The 21443-nt window shown below is 40.9% G+C and overlaps 1 protein-coding gene across 3 annotated transcripts in view; it reads right to left on the bottom strand.

Moving 5' to 3' along the window:
• LOC117770507 (retinoic acid receptor beta-like) overlaps positions 1-21443 on the bottom strand; it is a 200925-nt gene that overhangs the window by 47778 nt on the left and 131704 nt on the right. For 2 of the 3 annotated variants that reach the window (XM_034600039.1, XM_034600041.1), the window contains one exon: positions 16058-16206. The exons of the other annotated variant lie outside the window; for it this stretch is intronic. In XM_034600039.1, coding sequence (XP_034455930.1) covers positions 16058-16206 — 149 coding nt within the window. The remainder of the gene's footprint in view (positions 1-16057; positions 16207-21443) is intronic. 3 annotated transcript variants of the gene reach the window in all.

Genomic DNA, 21443 nt, shown 5'->3' with positions numbered 1-21443 from the left:
ATTAGTTTTTTTACACAGGACCCTATCAATTCTTTGTGGAAAGGTAATTTTTGTGTATGTTGACACCTACAGCCGTCTTGATTACAGAACTCTCTTTTCGCTCTTCTGTAGATACGGCCATATTGAGATGTAATGTCAGTGCATCAGGGGACACAAGCTCAGCCACCTGGGAGATAAGGCCACTTCCCCCGGACTGATAAACTGCACCTTAACCAAGATCATTATCCAACATCTTGTTATCTTAATGGGCCAGGGATAGGGTGTCAGAGTGACGGCCCCACCATCTTAGGCCTTCTCATTTACAGATTAAAAAACGAAAGTTGCGCCTATCAATTATTAAGCTACAAGTCAACCCCTTGTCCACCTGGCCTCCTCCTCTTTCTCTTTCTCTTTCTCTTTCTCTCTCTCTCTCTCCCTCTTCCTTTCTCTCTCTCTCTCTCTCTCTCTCTCTCTCTCTCTCTCTCTCCCTCTTCCTTTCTCTCTCTCTCTCTCTCCCTCTTCCTTTCTCTCTCTCTCTCTCTCTCTCTCTCTCTCTCTCTCTCTCTCTCTCTCTCTCTCTCTCTCTCTCTCTCTCTCTCTCTCTCGCCGCTCCTGCCATCCACTGGCTGCAGCTCTTTGGACTCAGCTGCAGCGTTTTGTGTTGCCCGAGGACTGGGTAGAGCCGCGGGGAGAGAGGCAGCGCGGCGGATTAGCTTTCACCCTTAATCGTGTCGACATCTTATCACTGCCGTGGAAAGTGGAGAGGACACTGGAGACCCCGAGGGGTTCCAGAAAAATGAGGAGAAGAGGTAGAGTGGAAAGTAGGAAGGTAGGGGGGTGGAGAGGGTGGAGAGTGATAATTATCCAGTTCATCCAGTCCAGGCTATTACTTACACCAGCAGTTTACTGGAAAGACATTAGAGTTCAGGGAGCGAACAGAGTTGTCAGAACGACTATGGGCAAAAATACAAGTTGGAAAAGGAGGACAAGAAAAAGAGCAGCTTTCTTAAAATTCTCGTTCCATTTTAGGAAATGAATCAGGAACATTACACCGACTGCAATCATGTGAGAAATCATAAGTCCATTATTCCACTCCAGTTTTCAGTTTTTTCATGTCAAAATAAGGGTTTGAACTAATGTTCGGATTAGAGGCTTTCTCAACCAAATGCAAACAGTTTTAAACTGTATTCCATGTACACACATTTCTCCAAGTGAACACATCAATTGTGCCAAGTGGGTTTTGTCGAAGCTTAAAATGGACATTTTGGAAAACACAAAATGGGGACAGCAGCGGTGTTGTGCTTCAGCCTGCTGTATCAACTGAAACAGCAGAACAACAGGACAAGAAAGGAGCCGGACTGCACAAAGAGTCACATTGTTACCGTGGCAAATGTGAAACCTCAACTGATAAGGCACAAACAGTTACAACATGGAAAACAAGACGCAGCTCTCTCAGACCCCCGCTCTTCTCTAATGTTTCTCCTTCTCTCTCCACCAGCCCCCGATACTCAATCAGTGCTTATCTGTCCATCTGAACATCTGAAGTGCACAGATGGACCGGGAGATACAGTAGAGACTGAAAGGTAAGATAAGGGGAAGTAGAAAGGAGAGGGCAAAAAAAAGAGGTCATAGAGAGGAGGAGGAAGAAAATAGCTGGTAAGAGGCCCGAACAGAGGAGCTGTGTGACTCACCCAAGCAGCTCTGAATAGCTGCAGAGACACAAAACTGGAGACCAAACGAGAGGCATGAAAAGATAACAGAGGAGAGAATGAGGAGGTTTCAGATCACCCAGTCCTCCCCAGACGCCCCACTGTGGCCCTATTCTTCAGGTTTGCCGCTCGCCATTCAGCGCTCATCTTTCGGCCCCAGACCTGCCAGGGGCCCCCGCAGCACTCAGAAGCCATGTCTGAGCTCTCTCTCTCTCTCTCTCTCGCTCTCCAGTGGGAGGCCTCCGTCCTGCTCACTTGCACATTAACACACACCCCACACAGGCAGACCTGTTGCTGACCTGTCCCATCCAGCACAGCAAGGCAAACACTGGAAACACTACTGTGTCGCTTTATTGTGTGTCAGTATATGTGGATCGTTTTCTACGGTTTCAACTCATTCAGCTGTTTAGGATGCGGTTGGGTCTAACGTCTGGAAATGCTGGAAGGTTAGTTACTCAGCCCCACGCCAGTTTGAGCTACTTTCAAGTGTGTGTATCATCACAATATTTTTTCCAGTTCGGGTTTCTCCACATCCACTGAGGTGATTTTAACCTTCTCTTTTTGAGTTATTAAGGTCAAAATTCATACTCAACAAACTTAGAGCTTTGAGTTGTAATTAGGCACAAATTAGAATTAGACATAAAGTAATTTTTCACAGAGCTTTACTCTTTCGTTGCTAACTAGCTGTTTGGTCCTGAGCAGGTAGTGTGCCTGGATTTGATCAGTGCTGTTGCTGGAGACGATGCACATGAGAGTGGTGTAGCTGAACCACAGCAACAAAGCTGCACGCCAGAAAACTACCAGTGAGCTGAAAGCTGTCTAAATGACTTTGTAATATTTCCATGGGTTCATCACTGTGAGAAACCCTTTTCATATCACAGCATGGAGACATTCGTTCAAATAAAAAAAATATTGATTAGTGCAACATTAAAGTTCTGGGCACAGTGATATTGTGACCAGTGCCAGTTCATTTCATTTCAGCTTACGGACATTTCCAGATGGTCACTACCAGACTGCAAACTATCTTGACAGGGCTCAGCTTTGAAAACAGAGAGCTGGAGAGAACAAGATGGCAGAAGCTTCCATGTTACTTATTCAGCACTATAAGACCCCTGCTCTGCTGAATTTACAAACTCGTCCACAAAGGGGCTACAGTCCGTTGCAAAACCATATGTAGCAAATACTCCATGTTCATTCTACAACAATGGAAGTACTCACTACAGTCATCCTGATCAAACTCAGGGCACCTCTGAATCTCAAGTTCACAATTCAAAATATGTTCAGAAATAAATACAAATGAACAATTCTGCATATCTCGAATATTTTTTGATAAAATGACCAAGGTAACTGAACAAAAGAAGAAAATATTGCATAATAGTGAAACAATCCAAACTGAAAATCAAACCCAAGTGTGTAATGTGAATGGCCCCCTTTTGAGTTTGAATCTAAAATGAGTTCCTAAACAGATGACTCACCTGTGAGTAATTTTCACATGACCTGATCAGTCATTGATTTTATATCAGCCAGGTTATGATAGCCAATTGAAATCTAGGTGTTTAAAAAATGTGAAAATTGTATGTGAACTTAATGGGTACTGACCTAATTTCCCTATTGATCAAACAGATTTTTTTATTTAGAATATTGACTTGTATAAAAGTCAGAAAATGCTTTATCTTTTCAGACCATGCAAAATCCAGGCGTGCTAACCCTTGCAGTGCTACCAATAGCAGCAATCTTTCAACTTTCATGCTAGTTTAAATCATCTGCGCAACACAGGGGAGAGGGCAGGCCAGGCCAAAGCCCCACCTAGGGGCAGGGGGCTGTGTAACATCTTAGTTGCACCAGTTAACTTGAATTGTACATGAATAAAATATGAAATAGTGCCGAATAGAAAGGGTAACAACACCGAATCATTTAGCCAACCAATTGTGCACTTCCTACAGTTAAAGTTTCAGTGTGTAGGATTTAGTGACTTCTAGTGGTGAAGTTGCATGTTGCAGCTGAATGCCCCTCACCTCACCCTCCCCTTCCAAACATGAAAGAGAGCCTGTGGTAGCCTTCAGTTGTCATAAAAACTCAACAGGTTTTTAGTTTGTCCAGTTTGGACGACTGTAAAAAACATGGCTGCCTCCATAGAGAGGACCTGCTCCTGATGTAAATATAAAGTATTTAAATAACAAGGGTCCATTCTAGGGTAAAGAAAACAACAATTCTTACATTTTAGATGAAACACACTAGTGAAAACATCACCAGGATTATTTTATATTCAATTTCTGCCAATAGATCCCTTTCACCTAAATCTTACACACTGAACCTTTAAGATAAAAGCTGGGTGGAGCTGGAGTATTTAACAGGCGTGTGTTACAGTTTAAGCTGTATGACAAGCTCCAACCTGAGGGCTAAGAGTAATGGTGCCGCTTAAAATCAATCAAATAATAAAAACGATTCTAAACATGTAAGGAGAAGGGCTGACACAACACATATAGAAAGCATGTTAAAGAGGAAAGGATGAGGTCGTGTTAGTACAGCAGTGAAATTCGGGTCAGAGTTGGAGTGAGTCAGACAGCACTATGCTGCATCAGGCTGACTGATGCTCCTCGTATACACTGCTATGGTTTAACTCTGAATACACGTTAACGGAGCTCGTTTTCTATCTCAACCACGACGCAACCACATGTTGTTGATGGTCATATGGTTTTCACATCTCATTTACCTTAAGATTCGTTTTGGAAAAGCATTTGGTGTTAAAACAACGATAATTAAAAAAATACAATAAATCCTGATTAATGCTGTGACTGTACTTTCCCCATTATTGATAAAACATAGTGTCCATCTTTTTCACATTTTTGCCAAATCAACAAGGAACCTAATGTGTTGGGAATTAATAATCCACAGCGTCTCTCTAACGACAAACTTGCACATCAACCCGAAGCACCAAAGGACCATCATTCATATTTAGGATACCTGTTTGAGCAGGTAACTGCTAATTCCTCTGACAAATAGCAGAACGGATTTATTCCTTGAGCAGCAAGTCACCCTCCACTGCACCACATGGGAGTACACTGAAGACTGTTCCTTCTATATCTGTTGTCAACCAAAGAAGATCTTGATTAACTAAAATTGCGGCTAATCCTCAACCAATTGGTTGCAGGGAAAAAAATCTATTGACCATTAATATTAACACAAATTGAATAGAGAACATAGCCAGACTCAGGGAGTGTGGGGGAATCTGCTTCGACAGGTTGCAGCCGCACCAACTCATTTCGAGTCAACTCAAAGTAAACACTAACCAAACTTAAGAAAAGTTAGACCTAGACCAGTCTCCATTAGCTCAGGTGAGTTCAAAGGTATTTCTAAAACACCCTGTCGCCAGTGGAAGGCTATTGGTGCAGCACTTTACTCCTTCTAAACGGAAAACCAGCGATTGTCCAACAACTGACAATTTGAACGAGAGTATAACGGCTTACCAGTCGCCCGGGAAAGTACGGTAAACTGTACATGGACTGCATTTATATAGCACTTTCCTAGTCTCACTGACCACTCAAAGCACTTTGCAATACAAATCTCATTCACCCATTTACGCATTCATACACCACTTTTATACGCAGCACTTTTTATCACACATCATTCACACACAGGGACTTAGTGTCTTGCCCAAGGACGACTCAGCCTGAGGATTGGAGGAGCCAGGGGTCGACCTCCTAAGCCACAACCTCCCCTTCATAGTCCTACCTACTTCACACATTAACAACCTGAGCTCTGCCCACACACACAGTCACACTCCAGGTGATACATAAATAAATGGTTTGTAAATGGTAAGTATTTATAAAGTGCTTTTCTAGTCTTGATGACCACTCAAAGCACTTTACAGTACAGTTTGCCATTCACCCAAGGACACTTCGGCATGCAGATGGGACCGAACTGCCGACCTCCTGGTTTGGAGGACAACAGGTCTACCCCTCAGCCACTGCCGCATATATAACATACACAAAATTCAAGTCTTTCAACTAGCCATCTACTAATGACAGAAAAAAGACACGAAGCAGTTTCAGCAGTTGAGCAGCAAATTGCACTGCAGGGAGAGCACAGGGATGCGGTGGCATAACAATCATATCTATTTCATGTCATACTTCTGCAGTGTTGACCCTCGCTGTCTGATTTTTCTCTCTCTATTAGCGCTTGCACTTCTTTTATGTTGTACAACGTTGACAAATCACATTATGAGAGTGAGTGTTAGCACCGAGGGGAGCTGTATAGATTATGGTGACAGGCAGAACGCACTCAGAGAATGGCCCTGGCAGATCCATGTCCCTTTTCCCCTCTCTATTTCTCTAGTCAGCTCAACTGGGCTCTTCATCAACGGCGTCCTGCAACAGCAGTGGACAGCAGGGAGTAAATAAAGATATGAAAAGCACCCGGGGGGAGAAGGATTATGAGATGTGAGGAGGGTGCTGCAGGCCCAAGCACTGCTATGGATGTAGGTAGGAGCAGGGTGGAAGGCACTGCATGTAGGTCTGTTCAAGGTAATATATATGATATTCGTTGCAATTAGATGTCACAGTAGCTCAAGCATCCTGGAACAAAGCAAATATCAAATGGGCCAAACCTTCCTTCTCCCTTTGTCCTCTCAGATAGGTGTTGCTAAACAGTCAATGGGTGCTTAGAAGTGGCCCCTTTACCACACACACAGCTGAATAATTTTAGACTGTGGACAGGATAGCCAACAAAAAGACAATCCAGCTAAATGTGCAGAAAAGGATCCATTGCGTCCTACCATTGGGTTGGTGCACGTTCGTTTTTTCCAAACTATACAATGCAGCAATGGAGAAATACACCAAGTTAGAGATCTCTTATGTTATTAGTGGAGAGGGATCCCTCACATGTGGCTCTCTCTGAGGTTTCTACGTTCTTTTTAGCCTGTTAAAAGTTTTTTTTTTTAGTTTTTCCTTACTCTTGTTGAGGGTTAAGGGCAGAGGATGTCACACCTTATTAAAGCCCTTTGAGACAAATTGTGATTTGTGAATATGGGCTATACAAATACAATTTGATTGATTGATTGATTGATTATTAAGTATACGTGTAGAAATCTTCTTTTGTTCATTATGAAACTGTGCTAGGACAAATTTATATAAAGTTGACTGCCACAGTCTAGATAGCTTAGGTGTCCTGTTTACCTCACTGCTGAGCAGAGCTGAAACCATCTTGCTCTATCAATGTGGGGAGGGAGGGAGGGACTGGCTACTAAAACCAAGTTCTGTTCAAAGTCTTACTGCTCAAACCTTCATGTTATTTGTATCCATCGCAGGGTCATTTGTGTCGAAATTATTATGTTGATGAATCCCAAAATCTCCGTACTCACAAAAGCAGAAAAAATGCATATATTATCTTGTTACCACATTTAAACTCCTGCATAATTCATTGTTACACAAAGGAGGTTTTATTTTTACTCCTGTTTATGTGTTTATCTGTTAGTCAGCAGGATATCTCTGACGGTACAGGGGCCTCCATGCTGTGAGTGGTGCTTCCAACAGAGAGTAAACCTACATCACTGTATTAACTCCACGCTTCTATTCACACTCAGAAAAACAAAGGGAAATGTCATTCAAAAATAAGTTAAGATAGAAGTTTTAAGTTTAAAAAATGGTGAGTCTTCTACCTGCACCTACAAACCCCAGAACCTGGAACCACCATATTACCCAACATTTTCCTAAAACTAATTCCTTACAGGATTGTTTTTTTTTCATTCCCTGCTGCTGCATTTACCACATTTTAAGGCTTCTGCCCCAACACATAATCAGATATGCTTGAAGTGGTCTGCTAGGCAATGTGGGCAACCGCTGTAAGGGTGAACAATGGTTTTAGTAAAGAAACGAGTTGAAAACTATAACAAAAGAATAATCATCCTTATTTTAGAGGCTCCCCTCAAATCTGATCTCTAGATTTATGTGGTTGTTAGACCTGACATGATCCCAACATTATACGGTAATTTAGATATATTCTGTCTTATTCTCTGCTGTTGCACAAACCATATTAACATTGCATCCATTGAGTTTTATGGTATTTTCTGCAGGTTTGGATACAGATCTGGATAAAAAATGGTATTCCTCTCTTTGAATGCTGAATAATTTTAACAACACTTATTAAATGTTTAGCAGCTTTGACTCAGGTACAGCATATGTTACTGAGTGCTTTAAAAATGTCTATATAAATATGCGAGTCACTAAGAAACCGTGAGTACCTATTCACAGCTTTATATCCACTTCAACAGACGTGGACTGAGGCAGCTTTTGTGAGCAGCCGTATCTGAAACAGGATGTTGTGAGCTATGATTGTCATCTGATTAAAAACACATTGTGCAGTGGATTACATTGTTGTAAATAGCAGTAAATAGACTGCAGTTATTTAGCACTTTTATACAAAGTGCTGGATTTCTACGTAAACCTCAGCTCGTTAAATACTCACAAGTTGTTTTCTGTGTGGAAGGTGGAACCGGCATTCATTTTCTACATACATTATTTAAATGCAAGGCATCTGGTTGGTCGTGTGAATAATGAATTAAGTCTTTCTAGAATCTCTAAATTCTGCCTCGGTGAGAAACTGAGATTTGTAGCTGAATGCAGGTGAATTTATTCCTTTCTTCGGTCTCTGCATGTGGGCGTGAGGTGGAAAAGGGAGAAAGCAGCGAGGGCTGGGGGTTCAGAGAGAGGAGTGTTTCTTTTCCAGTGTGTGGATTCTGAATTGTGTTTTATTCACAGAGGTTACGGTCTCCCGCTTGTCAAACCAGTTCCATCAAACTAATCCCACTGTGTCAACATCTCAGGATCCAACACGTAACAGGGGGCGAGGGAGGAGGGCTCACAGGCTCAAAGTTTTGTCTTCATCCCCAAAGGCCTGTCAGCGCCGACGACACGCGTACAGATTCAAGCCGTCTTTCTTTCTGGACATTTCAGGGCTTATGCAAAACAAAGCTATGATGTAATTGTCTAAATTGTTCTGCATCAATGCTAGAAAAGAGGGAACTAAGCCACTGAAAAAAACAAACCTCGCTGGATACTAGTCATACAGACACAGCAGTTCTCGTTTTATTTGTCCAGGTTTGGGGATATTGGTTTGTGTCTCCACCTTGATACAGAAATTGATCCTGTAGCTGCAGCACTGACCAATCACACTCTGAATGAGCCTTTGTCAGACGTGGAATACGTAACATTGCTTCATCTGTAAAAGTGATTGCATTTTGTCATTCTGACATGTGCTCATCTTTATTCATACCTGACATGACCACTCAGGACAAGGCCACAATGCCTACACAATATTTGGCACATGGTGTGTGACAAGATGTGTGTTGTTCACACAATGTGAAACTGCCAGACCCTGACTTTCACCACCAGATCCCCAAGTAGCTTTTTATCATCACTTTGAAAATTCAGATTTTGCACATAGAATCACAAGACTTTGGGCTGGGAACTAATTCCTCTTTGCTTACTTGTGAATGAAAAGTGTTCTGCTAGAGATCATTCATTCATCCATATACTCATTGATAAAAGTCAAACATATATAAGAATGCTTTTCAGATTATTGAAGAGCTGTAAAGAGTCACATGTGTATTTTTGTAATAGTGTAGAATAGTTAATTGTAAATAAATAAAAACAAATCTTTGTAAATTCATTCAGAATCAGAAACTGAAATCTCTCAAAATTATGGAGACTCTTAATTCAGTACTATATAGAAAACCCGTTAGCAGCAGTTACAGCTTCAAGTCTTCTAGTAAAATCTGGGCAGGGTATTCACACCTGATTTTAGGAAGTTTATCTCATTCTCCCTGGCAGATCCTCAAAAGATCCGTCACACGGGACAGGAAGTGTCCGTGAAGTGACATTTTCAGCTCTCTCCACAGATGTTGTTTGGGGTTTAAGTCTCTGCTTTGGCTGAGCCACTCAAGGACAGTCAGAGACTTTTCCTGAAGCCTCTCCAGCCTTGTCTTGGCTGTGTGCTTCGGGTCATAGTCATGCTAAAAAGAGAACCATCAACCCAGAGTCAGGCTGAACAAACTGTGGAGCCGAATTTATCCTTGCCCCTAATTCTGATCAGTCCTTCTGTCCCTGCTGCTGAGAAGCATCACCACGCTTCTCTTCACCACGGGGATTGATACCCAGGTGAGAACCTGGGTTCTGCCCAAAGAGTTCACTGTTTGTCACATCAGACCAGATGATCTATTTCCTTCCAGAACTCACTGGGTTCTTAGTCTCCTCCCTCGCCATGGCCCACTTAAATCTATAGAAATGGTTTATACCTTTGTCCTGATCTTTGCCTTAATGGTTTAGTTTTTGTCTTGACACAAAGTGAATAAAGTGGATCTACTCAGGCGTGTTCCTTCCTAAACTGTTCAATCAATTCAGTATCCAAAATCTATAGAGAGTTTAATAGATATTTTAGTTTTAAATTTTCTAAAAACACATCTTTTTGCCACTGTGAATTATTGAGTTTAGACTGGGCAAAATGGCAATTATATTCTTTATTTAATCTACAGAATGATAAAGAGAAGGAAACACCCTTTGGATCCTTCGTTGCTCAGGGATGGAAGGAAGCTTTTTTCGGCCGCATTTATCCTTTGAAATTGGACAGTAGTCATGCTGCTGTCCAATGGCTTGAGACAGTGCTTCACTACTTCTACACCCTGGATTACAATGAAACTCTCCCTGGCTGAATCATCACTGCATAACATTAACAGCTTCATTTGAAGAAATCACATTTTTAAATGTCTTAAATGTTACCGCATGTCACATAGACTGCAACTCCGTGGTTTCATTTTGTCAAGAAACACTTAATCACCACAAGCACAACTCTGTCATGAGCTCAGCTAACTGTGGGTTAAAGCTGAATGTTACACTATTGATCTACAGGTTAAATGATTTGACTTTTACTATCATGGTCAATCGGGGTGAATTCAATGCTGTGATTTCAATACGCTACCGCTCTGATCTGTGGCTCTGACTGGCTTCTTCTCGATAGTAACGGCCCCCGAGGCTCATGGGTATTATAGTAGTTACACACTCTCGCCAAGCCAAGATTAAGGACCATAAATTCTCAGAAACTAAGCTAAATAATTCAAACTGTACCCCACATCTTTATGTGGGAGTCCTTTTTTCCATTTTAGATAAAACAGTTAAATAGGGGGAAAATGGCAAGAAACTCCCTGTGAGTCTCAGATATGAGACATGTAAAAACATGTAAAACTGCCAGTAAATATGTTTAACAAGATGTATGTCCAAAAGGGGCTTTAAAATATTCAAAAGGCCTTGCTGTGTTTTCATCAGAACAACTTTCTAGTGAGGAAATAGTCCCTGTGAAATCTGTTGAAAGAGTGTGTTCTGTGGACGGGGATACTGGGAGAAGTTGAACTGGAAAATATTGAATTTGATGTTTTTGTAATCTGGCTGAACTCACCCTTTAAATTTCCTCTCCTCTGAGAACTGTGGTGTATTTGATTAGCAGAGACACATTTAAGTGATGCCAAAATGCGAGGCTTTACAAGCGGACAGAAATCTGAGAGCCAGCACTTCCTCATGCTTGGAAAGCCAAATTTAACACGATGGAGTCTAGAAGGCTACTTATATAGAGCATTTTCCCCCTAAGGTGTTAGTTACAGCAAAGAGAGCAGACATCAGCACAGCAACATGCATTTATATCAGATTCCTTCTGGCATCTTTAAAGTGGTCCCACAGCACCTGTGACATTTTGAGGGGTTTTCAGAAGGACGCTGTCAAACATGTCAGACGGGCAGGAAGTGCAGGGGTGACTGGATGTGAAGGCTGCCTTGACTTTGGAGGATTTCTTGACTTTGGGTCAACGCAGATAAAAAACTGTCATCTGTTGCATATGCATGTACTTCTGGACGCCCATATGCTGGCACAGTTTTTTTAACAATTCAAATCAGCCCTGTCCACACAGGGAGTCTGCTACTGGATCACACAGCTACTCAGGCATTAATGCAATCAAACTCTGATCAGAGCACAACTTGCACCTTGTAATGCTGCTTTCTGCTGTTCATAGGTTTACTCTCATGCTGGAAAATAATCTTAATTGAAAAATACCAAACTCTGTCTGGTCCAGCTTCTTAAATATGAAGGTTTTACCTCACAAACTGAAAATCATTTATTAGATTAAAACATTATATTTATTTATGAGTTATTGAGAGACTAGAATGACTTTCTTGTGGCTGTATGATACTGCCAAATAGTTAAGTTGCAGGAAACATTTTTTCAATGGTGTTGAATAATGGCAAGAAGAGTGAAGTCAAAGTAAAATTGACCTTAAACCTTTTGGATATAAAATACAAACACTTCATTGTTTTACTTCAATTAGAGATTTTGTTTAAAAAATATCCTAATTGGAATTTTATATATGATTAAAAATAGATAAATAAATAATAAATAAATATTTTTGCCTAATTTAAAAAAAAGGTATGTGAGGTCAAAGTGACCTTTGACGAATAAAATTATGCCTCCTCTGACGGCTGTCGATGGTGTGGAGGCATACAAATTGAGCTATTGACCTAATAATTATTTGGTCTTTAAAAGATCATATAACATCTATGAACTAGAGACAAAATAAATGTAACTCAACTGTAAAATGATGTTTGTTTTGTCTGATCCAAACCCCAGAGATCACAGCAAACACAGTAAATCATAGGATATTAGCCTGCGAGGAGCTGTGTTGTTTCATTCCTTTTCCTGCTTGAGAAAGGACTTTAGTGATTACAGAATTGATGTGACAGTGAACCAGCAGGGACCATATCGAGAAACTGACACTGGAGCAGAATTAATTTTAATATTTACACCTGTTCTACTGTCACACGTCAAAAGATCTTCTGTGAAAAAGCCCTGGCTTCCACTCCCTGGGTGTTTTACATTCTGCTAATGGTTCCTCCTCTCTGCTCTCCTCAATCCTCCGGCCTGCAACCTGGGAATGGATTGAGGTCCCGCACCATCAAGAATGTTCAATCCCTTAAAAGAGGGGTAAGTGATAATATGTTAATTATAAACCTAATTATGAATAACTGTAATTAAAAAGAAAATACAACTAAATGCACAGAATTTGAATGTAGAAATTAAACGTACTTTTTTTTCATGTAAGTTTTATCTGAACAAAAATGCATTTCTGCTTTGCTTATTCTGTAAAAAATTGTTTTCATATCTGTGTAAATCGGCAAATAAACACAAAGTGTCTGTGAAAGGCTCCTTCTAGCTGATTTTGATTGACCAATCGTAAAACATGATGTCCTGCAGCAGCTGTGTGATGATGGCATCACACATATTCTTTCCTATCAATGAAGAAAAAATGTGGCAAATAAATTCTAAAAAAAACACAACATCCAAACAAACTACTAGTAAGAATTAGCAAGAGTCAGATGTTAACATAGTTTTGCAAAACAGCATGGACAGAAGAGAGAAGTAAAGCTAAAATTAAAGTATATTTGTAAAATGTCTTCAGTTACTGTTACCGTTTGATTCATTAATGAAAACATATTTACTGGCATTGATCTCCATTACTGGGGCACTGCACTTAAAAGAAACATGTTGCCATTAATTTGAAGTTACGTAGTTAGTTAACGGCAACAAAAAACAACAAATGTAGGGGCACTTATTAGTTGAGCAATTCTTCACAGAGCTGGGACTGGCCGTCTGTGCACCGTGAAATGTATTATACTGCAGCATATGTGCATGCATGTGACCAGCCCATACATACACACACACACACACACACACACACACACACACACACACTCTCACTCCCTGTCTGTCTTTGAGTCTATTTGTGTCTCTAATTGGCTCATTCACTGGGCAGTAAAAGGCTAAAAGCTACAGCTGTAGAGTATGCTTGACTGCATCTATCCAATAGATGGGGCTTTCCCGGCGCACTACGCACAACAATGCATGCACCATGGAGACGGAATACAATACAGAGAGAGAGAGAGGGAGAGAGAGAGAGCGAGTAGAAAGGTTATTTTACAAACACACACATACACACATATCTATATCAATATATATATCTATATCTATATCTATATCTATATCAATATAGATATATATATATATATATATATATATATGTATGTTTATATAGTCTGCTGCTTGAGTCAGGGCCATTGAAACTCATATTGTTCGTAATCTCAGCAGCACTTAGACTTTAAATTTCACTTCATTCACCCCCTGTCATTAGGGAATCATAATCTGGGCTCCATGTGCTCAGACCCACGGTCATGTGATGATGATGTTTCACTCATTTGTATAAACTAAGCTGCTGGGGACACACTGCACTCTTTATTTTTAGCAGTACAGATAAATTCCAGTGTTTTAATATTAAGAGGGCTTAATCACACACCAGAGCAGAGAGGTCAGCGGTCATGACAGGCCTTTATGATGAGGCACATGATATTGGCACATAAACGGCATGGGAGACCACAGACAACTTAGTTTGACCCAGAGTCTGTGGTGAGTGAACTGATCACCACCTCCCTCTGGGGCCAAAAACTCCAAAGGATTCCTGGCATACCACTGCTGCAATTACAGAGGTGGGGAGGAGAGAGGACATCACACCGCAGCGTGGCTACATGGGGGGAAAAAAACGCATAGCCCAGAAAGGAATTATACAGGATGTCTGTGAGGTTTACTGTACATGTGGTATTCTCCCAAAAATGTAATCCATTACTACTCCCACTGACGACATAGATCCAATATTTACTGTTTAGTGCTCAGCACAGTTTTACATATAAAGTGTTCCAACGCAATGCTCCAGTAATGCTTTCAAATCCATACTCAGCGGCCTATTCTCTGACGAGCCTACTCAATATTGTTTATATATACTACAGTATGTGCATACGGGCGTGAGCGGTTGCCTAGCAACAGCTGCTGAAAGAGCTCAAGGAAAGACAGAAGACAGAAGAAATGCTGGCAGGGCAGATGTTGGGAGGAATTTCTAAAAGTGGAGCATTTGGGGCTGGCAGACTGAGACTGAGCAGAGACACTGTCATGTCTGGAAAGAGCAGTGCAGCCGGAGTAACACCACGTTTTCTCAGTTTGACTTTTACTCCTAATCCTACAGGTCTTCTGTGGCTGACCACACACAAGTGAGGTATATGGAATTTAGTCTGTGGTTCATCTTTAATGGTTAACCAAAGAGACTTGCATGTGCAGTTGTCAGAGCTAATAGCACGACAACTCATTTTTGAACATTGCCATCGTAACACAATATGTTTTGCTTGTGTCTGAAATCACTGTTGACTTTTTCTGTATTGAGCCAATCTTTCCCAAACATTAGCCAAGAGCTGTGAGAGTCTGAACCCAACCATGAACCAGTTTATTAATGATGTGGAGTTACTCCATGTATGTTTGCTGTCATTTTACAGATGCATTCAGTATTGATGAATTTATGACTTGCCAAAAATATAAATGAATAAGGTGTTTTTGTATATCCAGTACACATAAACCAGAATTATGTAAGACGGTTTTTCAGAATGACATTTTACAATTGAACAATGGTTCTTTGTTTGGTCCAATTACAGGTTTTGTCACCATCAGCAGATCCAGTTCTCTCAATATACTGTATATCTTAATGGCTATTTTTGACATATATCATAAATTCATCCACACCCCTTTTTATGCAAAGGTTAAGCATAAAGTGCATTGTTGATCTTAAAAATAGTAAGTAAGGAACTCAAGGTCCACTTACTTGCTTTTTCATATGATGAAATGTCATATCTACAATAAGCTAGCATCAGGAATGACTGTTTATTGGTCACCAGTCCTGCTAACTGGCATGTCTTTTGAGAATAGACCACGCATGAATGGGAAGAACATGGAAACCCAACACAGAAAGGCCATTTAGGATTTTCCTGCAGTGGGGAAACTGTGCAGACTACTGAGCCAAATTTCAAAAGACAAGGCCAAAACAGGGGCAATGATGCCTTTCGAAAGCAAGTCCTGAGTCCTGGGACATGAAGTGGATATATGTGTTTTTATACTCGTCTTCAATGGTCTTCAGACTATATTTACAAAAGTCTAAAAACATACATTTTACTCAATGGGTTAATAATTTACTTTCATTCTTTCCAAAATAAAAAAAAACTTCATACAATGTTCAGACAGGGTCAAATATTAATCAGATCAGTTTCAGATTAACAGCACAGAAAACAATCCCCAATTTGAATGAAAAGATTACATAGAAACTAGAGCTCTATATTTCACTTCACTGCTTTCTCAAGAGGCAGTTGTGTGAAAAACCACTTGAGTGTTCAATAAAAAACACTCTGAATGAGCATCACAGAGACAACTCAGCATGCCATTTCATCTGAAGAGGTATGGGAGTACTACCTTGCAGCCCTCACAAGCGCTGACTCCATAGTGGTATCCAGAGGACTTGTCCTGGCAGACGAAGCAAGGCTTGTAGACTCTGGGAGGGGGCAGCGGGGATGGTGGGCTGGGGACGAGCTCCTCAGAACTGGTGCTCTGTGTTTCAATGGCTGCAAGAAATGCAAGCAGGAAGAGGAAGATGAAGAAGCTTGGTTTCAAATGAGTGAATGATTCATTTAGACATCAGGAACTGGAAAAAAAAGACAAAGCAAACATGACATAAAAAAAACTGCCTCGCCACAAAAAGAGAATTTGTTGCTGGCCTGAATACTTTGCCTCAGTGACTTTTTGGTTTGAGGCAGTTGGTTGACTGTGCTGTGAGCAACGAACAAACAACAAAATGTGTTTCCTACTACACTCCCGACGGAGTTCACATCATCATTCTGAAGCGGGATGAATCATCCATGCTTCCACCAGCCTCTCTGTGGATGATGACAACCTGTGGTTTGGTAAGTCTGTTGGTCGATTCAACACTTTTGTCCTGGAAAACTCTAAGCAATTAGGCTGCCTATCCAGGGTTTAACCCACATCTTCTCCCAGCGTCAGCTGTGAGGGGCTCCAGCCCCCCACTCTCAAAAGTTCAATTGACACAGATAAGGGATGGATGGATGGATGGATGGATGGGAATCTAAGCAAATAATGTATGGATTGCCTTGATATTTGAAAATGTGTTGTCTTAAAGATAAAATTTTACTTTGTAATACTTTAGTTTATGACTAAATATACATATATATATATTTAAGATGCTCAGTATGGTACACATAACATTTGTCATCGACGAACTATCGATTTACATGATTGGCTTTCGGTCTTTGCCAGAAAACGTTTTGGCAAAGACATGGAGGAAGAGGGGAAGGCCATGCAGACAAGATATATATTATATTTGGTTAAAAGCAGTCTCATCTAAAAGAAGTTGAGGAATAAATTAAACACTAGTGTTTGTGTAAGGTGTACTGGTAATTTTTGGTTTTCAGACACCAAAGTACTAAGAATACTTCCACATTCACGCTAGCGAGTCGCAGATCAGAACACGTTGAAACTGTACCAGACTTTGAAGCTATGCTGAGACGCAGGTGCTGCCCTCATGAACACAACACAATTTACATAGAAAATGGAGAGCAGTCTTTGCTAATTAGATTACATTCTTCCGTACTTCATCACAGTAAACTCAATTACTGATGGTGGGGGACAAGCTCTTATAATTACTGGACCCTCGTCCTTCTATGGAATTACCTGCAGGTGTAATCTAATAATCGGCCTCATTTTCCCTGTGTGACTTTTTGCACACGTTGAATTTGCAGCTTTACATTCGGTAACTTCAGTGACTCGAGGGAAGACTTAACAAGTCCACGGCCCATACAGCGCCGTGTATGAGGATAAATGTTACCTCTGTAAACAGGGATGAGAAATCGAGACGACCAGCAAGGTTAATTAAAATGAGATGATTTATCGATTCTCGCTCTTATCTGAGTTTGTGGAGAGGTTTGGGCACCAAGGAGAAGTCACTGTGACTGGTTATGAAACAGTGACAGCATCAAATACTTAAAAGTTCTGCAAAATCTTTAAGCAGACTTGCATAAAGTTGACATAATGGTGCTGTGTTAGGATTTAGAAAAGTTTGCTGGTCGGAATTCCAAGTGGTGTTCATCTTAAGAGAAGGAGAAGTCAGCCATGTTATTTCCTCCACAACTGCAGTGTGAGCTGGTTTCATAGGAAAGAGAGATAGACATTTGTCATCTCATTGCTCCAAATGCACCAAGTGCTTCCCCTCTGTTGTTGGCAAAGTGAAGTAAGAAGCAGCTTGCATGTAAAGCAGATGTATGGAGAGACACCATACTGGAGAAAAGCCAGGGGTCTCGGATCTAAGCCAAAGCCCTTGAATAGGAAAAGCAAAGGGGTGCATCTTTGCACAAATATAACTAGGTCTTATGTAACAAGTTCTAAATATTATAATTTAATCCGAACACATCAAGAAAACACCTCCTACTGTGCCTCAAAATGCTTTTTACCAACTGAAATTTACATTCTCACTTTGTCTGTAAGGAAACAAACTTTAATGTGTATATTTATTTCCATTTCCCAAAACAGAAAAAAACTTTACAACATATTTGTGGAGACACCTTAGGCTGATTTATTTAATTTTTAATATGTTTTTATATGTACACATAGCATTAACTTAGAACCATTGCCATTATGGCCTTACTACTGCCAGACTGCCCTCAGTGACTACGTGAATGCAGAAGGAACATACCTGCCTTTATATGAGGGGTAGATATATTGGCACACACAGTATGCAATGATATAAAAACATATTTAGGCATTTAAGCACTTTCCAACAGAAAATAGATTTTTGTCAACCAACCTGTGTTAGTAGAAATAAGCAGTGTTCACGCCAAATCTGCTTTGTGATGCTTCAGTTTTCTCATGCATACTTGACATTACAAGTCTCAACTGCCTATTTCAAGTCAAGTCCATTGGTAATGGTAATAGAGTGTCCACCTACGTAATTCTATAAGTCTTGGTCTTAGTTCATAAGGTAGGCCTACTGTATAACCTGAGCTAAGGTCAGTCCTGTATAGGACCAGTGTCTCTTCATATGTCCTGTTTCTTCAACAGGGTTGTCAGTCTGGTCGTCAGACTGGGGAGTATTTTAGTAATTGTCCAAAGGAACAGGCACTTATTGAAGATGTCCCAAGTGTGAAAAGGTTGTAAGTTCACAAGTTCACAGGATCCCATTCAGTCAGCCATTGGTCGACATTCCTTAGCTGCTGACTGACACAAAGTGGCCCTGTAAAGAGGGGTATTTAGTTTAGTGTAGAGTTTAATTAAACTCTAAACTCAAAATTTAAGTTTGAGACTTAACTCTAACAAGATCATCAATCTCATAGGTGTGAATGTCTCATGTCAAAGTACTGTTTTTGTCTATGGCGCGCCTGTCATCCATGTCATCACAGGCAAGTTTAATGAGGTCGAGAGAATATTCCAGTTCCGAATCATAAAAGGCTGAGGCCTGTGCTTTCGCAAAGTAGATCTGGGTGACAGACCTTCCCCCGTGTCGTGCACTTGTCCCCAACACAGACACAAATTGTGTCCTGTTCACTTGCTCTGTTGCATTTGTTTATGGGTGGTGCAGTGGTGAGACTGAAATAACACGCACTAACAACTCACTCAACAGCCCTGAGCCCCTGTCTGACATGAGGGGCAAATGTCTAGCAAGTATCTCGCTGACAAACCTGCTGGCTGCAACCGGAAATAGAGGCTTCTCTCAGTACACATACACCGATCCACTTGGAGAAATATTTGACAAAGATTAGCAAGCGGCCCAACAAAATCCTCTAAACCGTTCAATTTGTTCCTGCTTTGGCACTGATCTCTCTAACTTGTTAAATTCACTCAGCATATGTTAATCAGGTGCATGGACACAGCAAATGATGCCTCTCAGGACAAATTCTTTGCTGTCAGATGGAAAAACCCTTTTCTGAAAATCTGGCAGATTTGTGTTCAACGTGTGAACTGAGTGCTGAAAACCATTTGCTACGCTCTTTTTTTAAGGAAATTAATGGCAGTTCATTCAGCATCTGAGGACTCCAGTATAGCATGATGCAATGCAGCCGTGATCACCCTTGGTTTGTTGCTAAGTTTGGGTAAACAAGGATGCAGGACAGAGCCGGAGTGTCAGGCTTGAGCTCTGGTGTAGGATTTTGTATGTAGAGAAGGGGGTTGCACCTTGGTCACAGCAGTTGCATATGAGGTTTATGGGGAGCAAACTGTTGTTTGTTTGATCCTAGTGTCTGAATATGCTACAGTAGGGTTCAGGTCATGTAGACTCTCCTGCAGTCATGCAACTTCTGCCTTTAGCTCCTGTACTTTAGTTTCCGTAAGTTTTGTAAGAAATACAACATCTCTTGAGAGATCCCATACCCATGTTAGTCACCAGTGTAAGTCTGCATGTCTGGATGGGATGTAATTATGTATTGATACTTTAAGTCACAAATACACCTCAAATATGCACTAGTGTATTGTCTGAACAGTAGCAAAGGTTCAATCCCCTGCTCCTTCAGTCTAAGTGTTCTTAGACAAGATACTGAACTGGTGATGCTTGGTTTTTTTCAGATTTTGAATGGGTCTTCGATATGGTATTAAGGATACACAGTACAATTATCCACCATTGCAGGCACACAAAGAGAATATGCCCCAATGATCTTAATGCAGTATACAAACTTTGAACCCTTACTGGGGAATTAGCTTCAACAAGCTTATGCCTGAAATGTGATGTAGACTCCTCTAATAAAGCTGCTGCACATACACGTCCTCAGTCTGTACTCCCGATCAGTTTGCTGAAGAAGGGTTCAGACAAAGATGCCAATTAGAATGTGTGGTGTAGATGCTCATTTACACTGCCCTTACATACAGAAAGAGACACGTCCGTTGAAACAATGAGTACTTTACATTGGCTTGGTTGTAAAGCAATACATCCAATTGAAGGCATTGCAAAGTTGAGAGGTTCTGACAACGACAAGCATGGTGATGGTGGAGGAGGTTAAGATAATGCACCTCTTGAGATAGTGGAAAAAGTGGCCACATTGTTGAAATTTCTTCCTCATGAACCTAGGGTCATCTCGCTTTTGGCTACACTGCCCCTCATTATTTCGGGTGGTACTGCTCCATTCCATCTGTTTTGTCCGTATCCATAAGTTCCCGAAAGATGTTCACAAATATGGACGAAATGAAAGTAGAGTACGAACAGTGGGCTCCACCCGTATCTCACGTTCAGCCTTAAGTGGAGAGCTAGAATAGCTGGTTAGCTCAATTGACAGACAAGGGAATGGGGGGATTCCACACTGGTTCTTTGTATTACAGAATTTAACACTGATCATACAGTACCAGGTCTCCAAGGCTCAATAATTGCTAGATATACATGAGCAGCAGAACCAAGAGCAACTCATTACTGATGATATCTCCATCAAAGCAGTACACTTGTGAATAAAACCCCCTAACCCTAGCTCAACAAAAGAGAAGGAAGCACCACATTGTGGTGCTATTTAGCATTGCAGGAGAACCGTATAAACTACACAGGCATCGTCAACACCGTGATTGACTGGCAACATTTCCATGGGTGCACTATGCCTCTCGCCCAGTATCAGCAGGCTCCATTTGCACCACAGCCCTCAAGGATAAGCAGGTACAGCTAATGGATAGATGGATGTGACATATACTGAGAAGGTTACTCTTAAGTTTCATTTGCAGTAGCATTCAATTGCAATTCTGATAAAGACATAGGGAAAAAAATGTATACCATTGTAAAACAGATCACAGGTTAGGAGATAATTATACTCGTCCTTGCCTC

This window comes from Hippoglossus hippoglossus, chromosome 11, assembly GCF_009819705.1.
Source record: "Hippoglossus hippoglossus isolate fHipHip1 chromosome 11, fHipHip1.pri, whole genome shotgun sequence".
Classification (NCBI taxonomy): domain Eukaryota; kingdom Metazoa; phylum Chordata; class Actinopteri; order Pleuronectiformes; family Pleuronectidae; genus Hippoglossus; species Hippoglossus hippoglossus.
The sequence above is the reverse complement of the archived record's forward strand: the minus strand, read 5'-3'. Positions and strand labels throughout refer to the sequence as shown.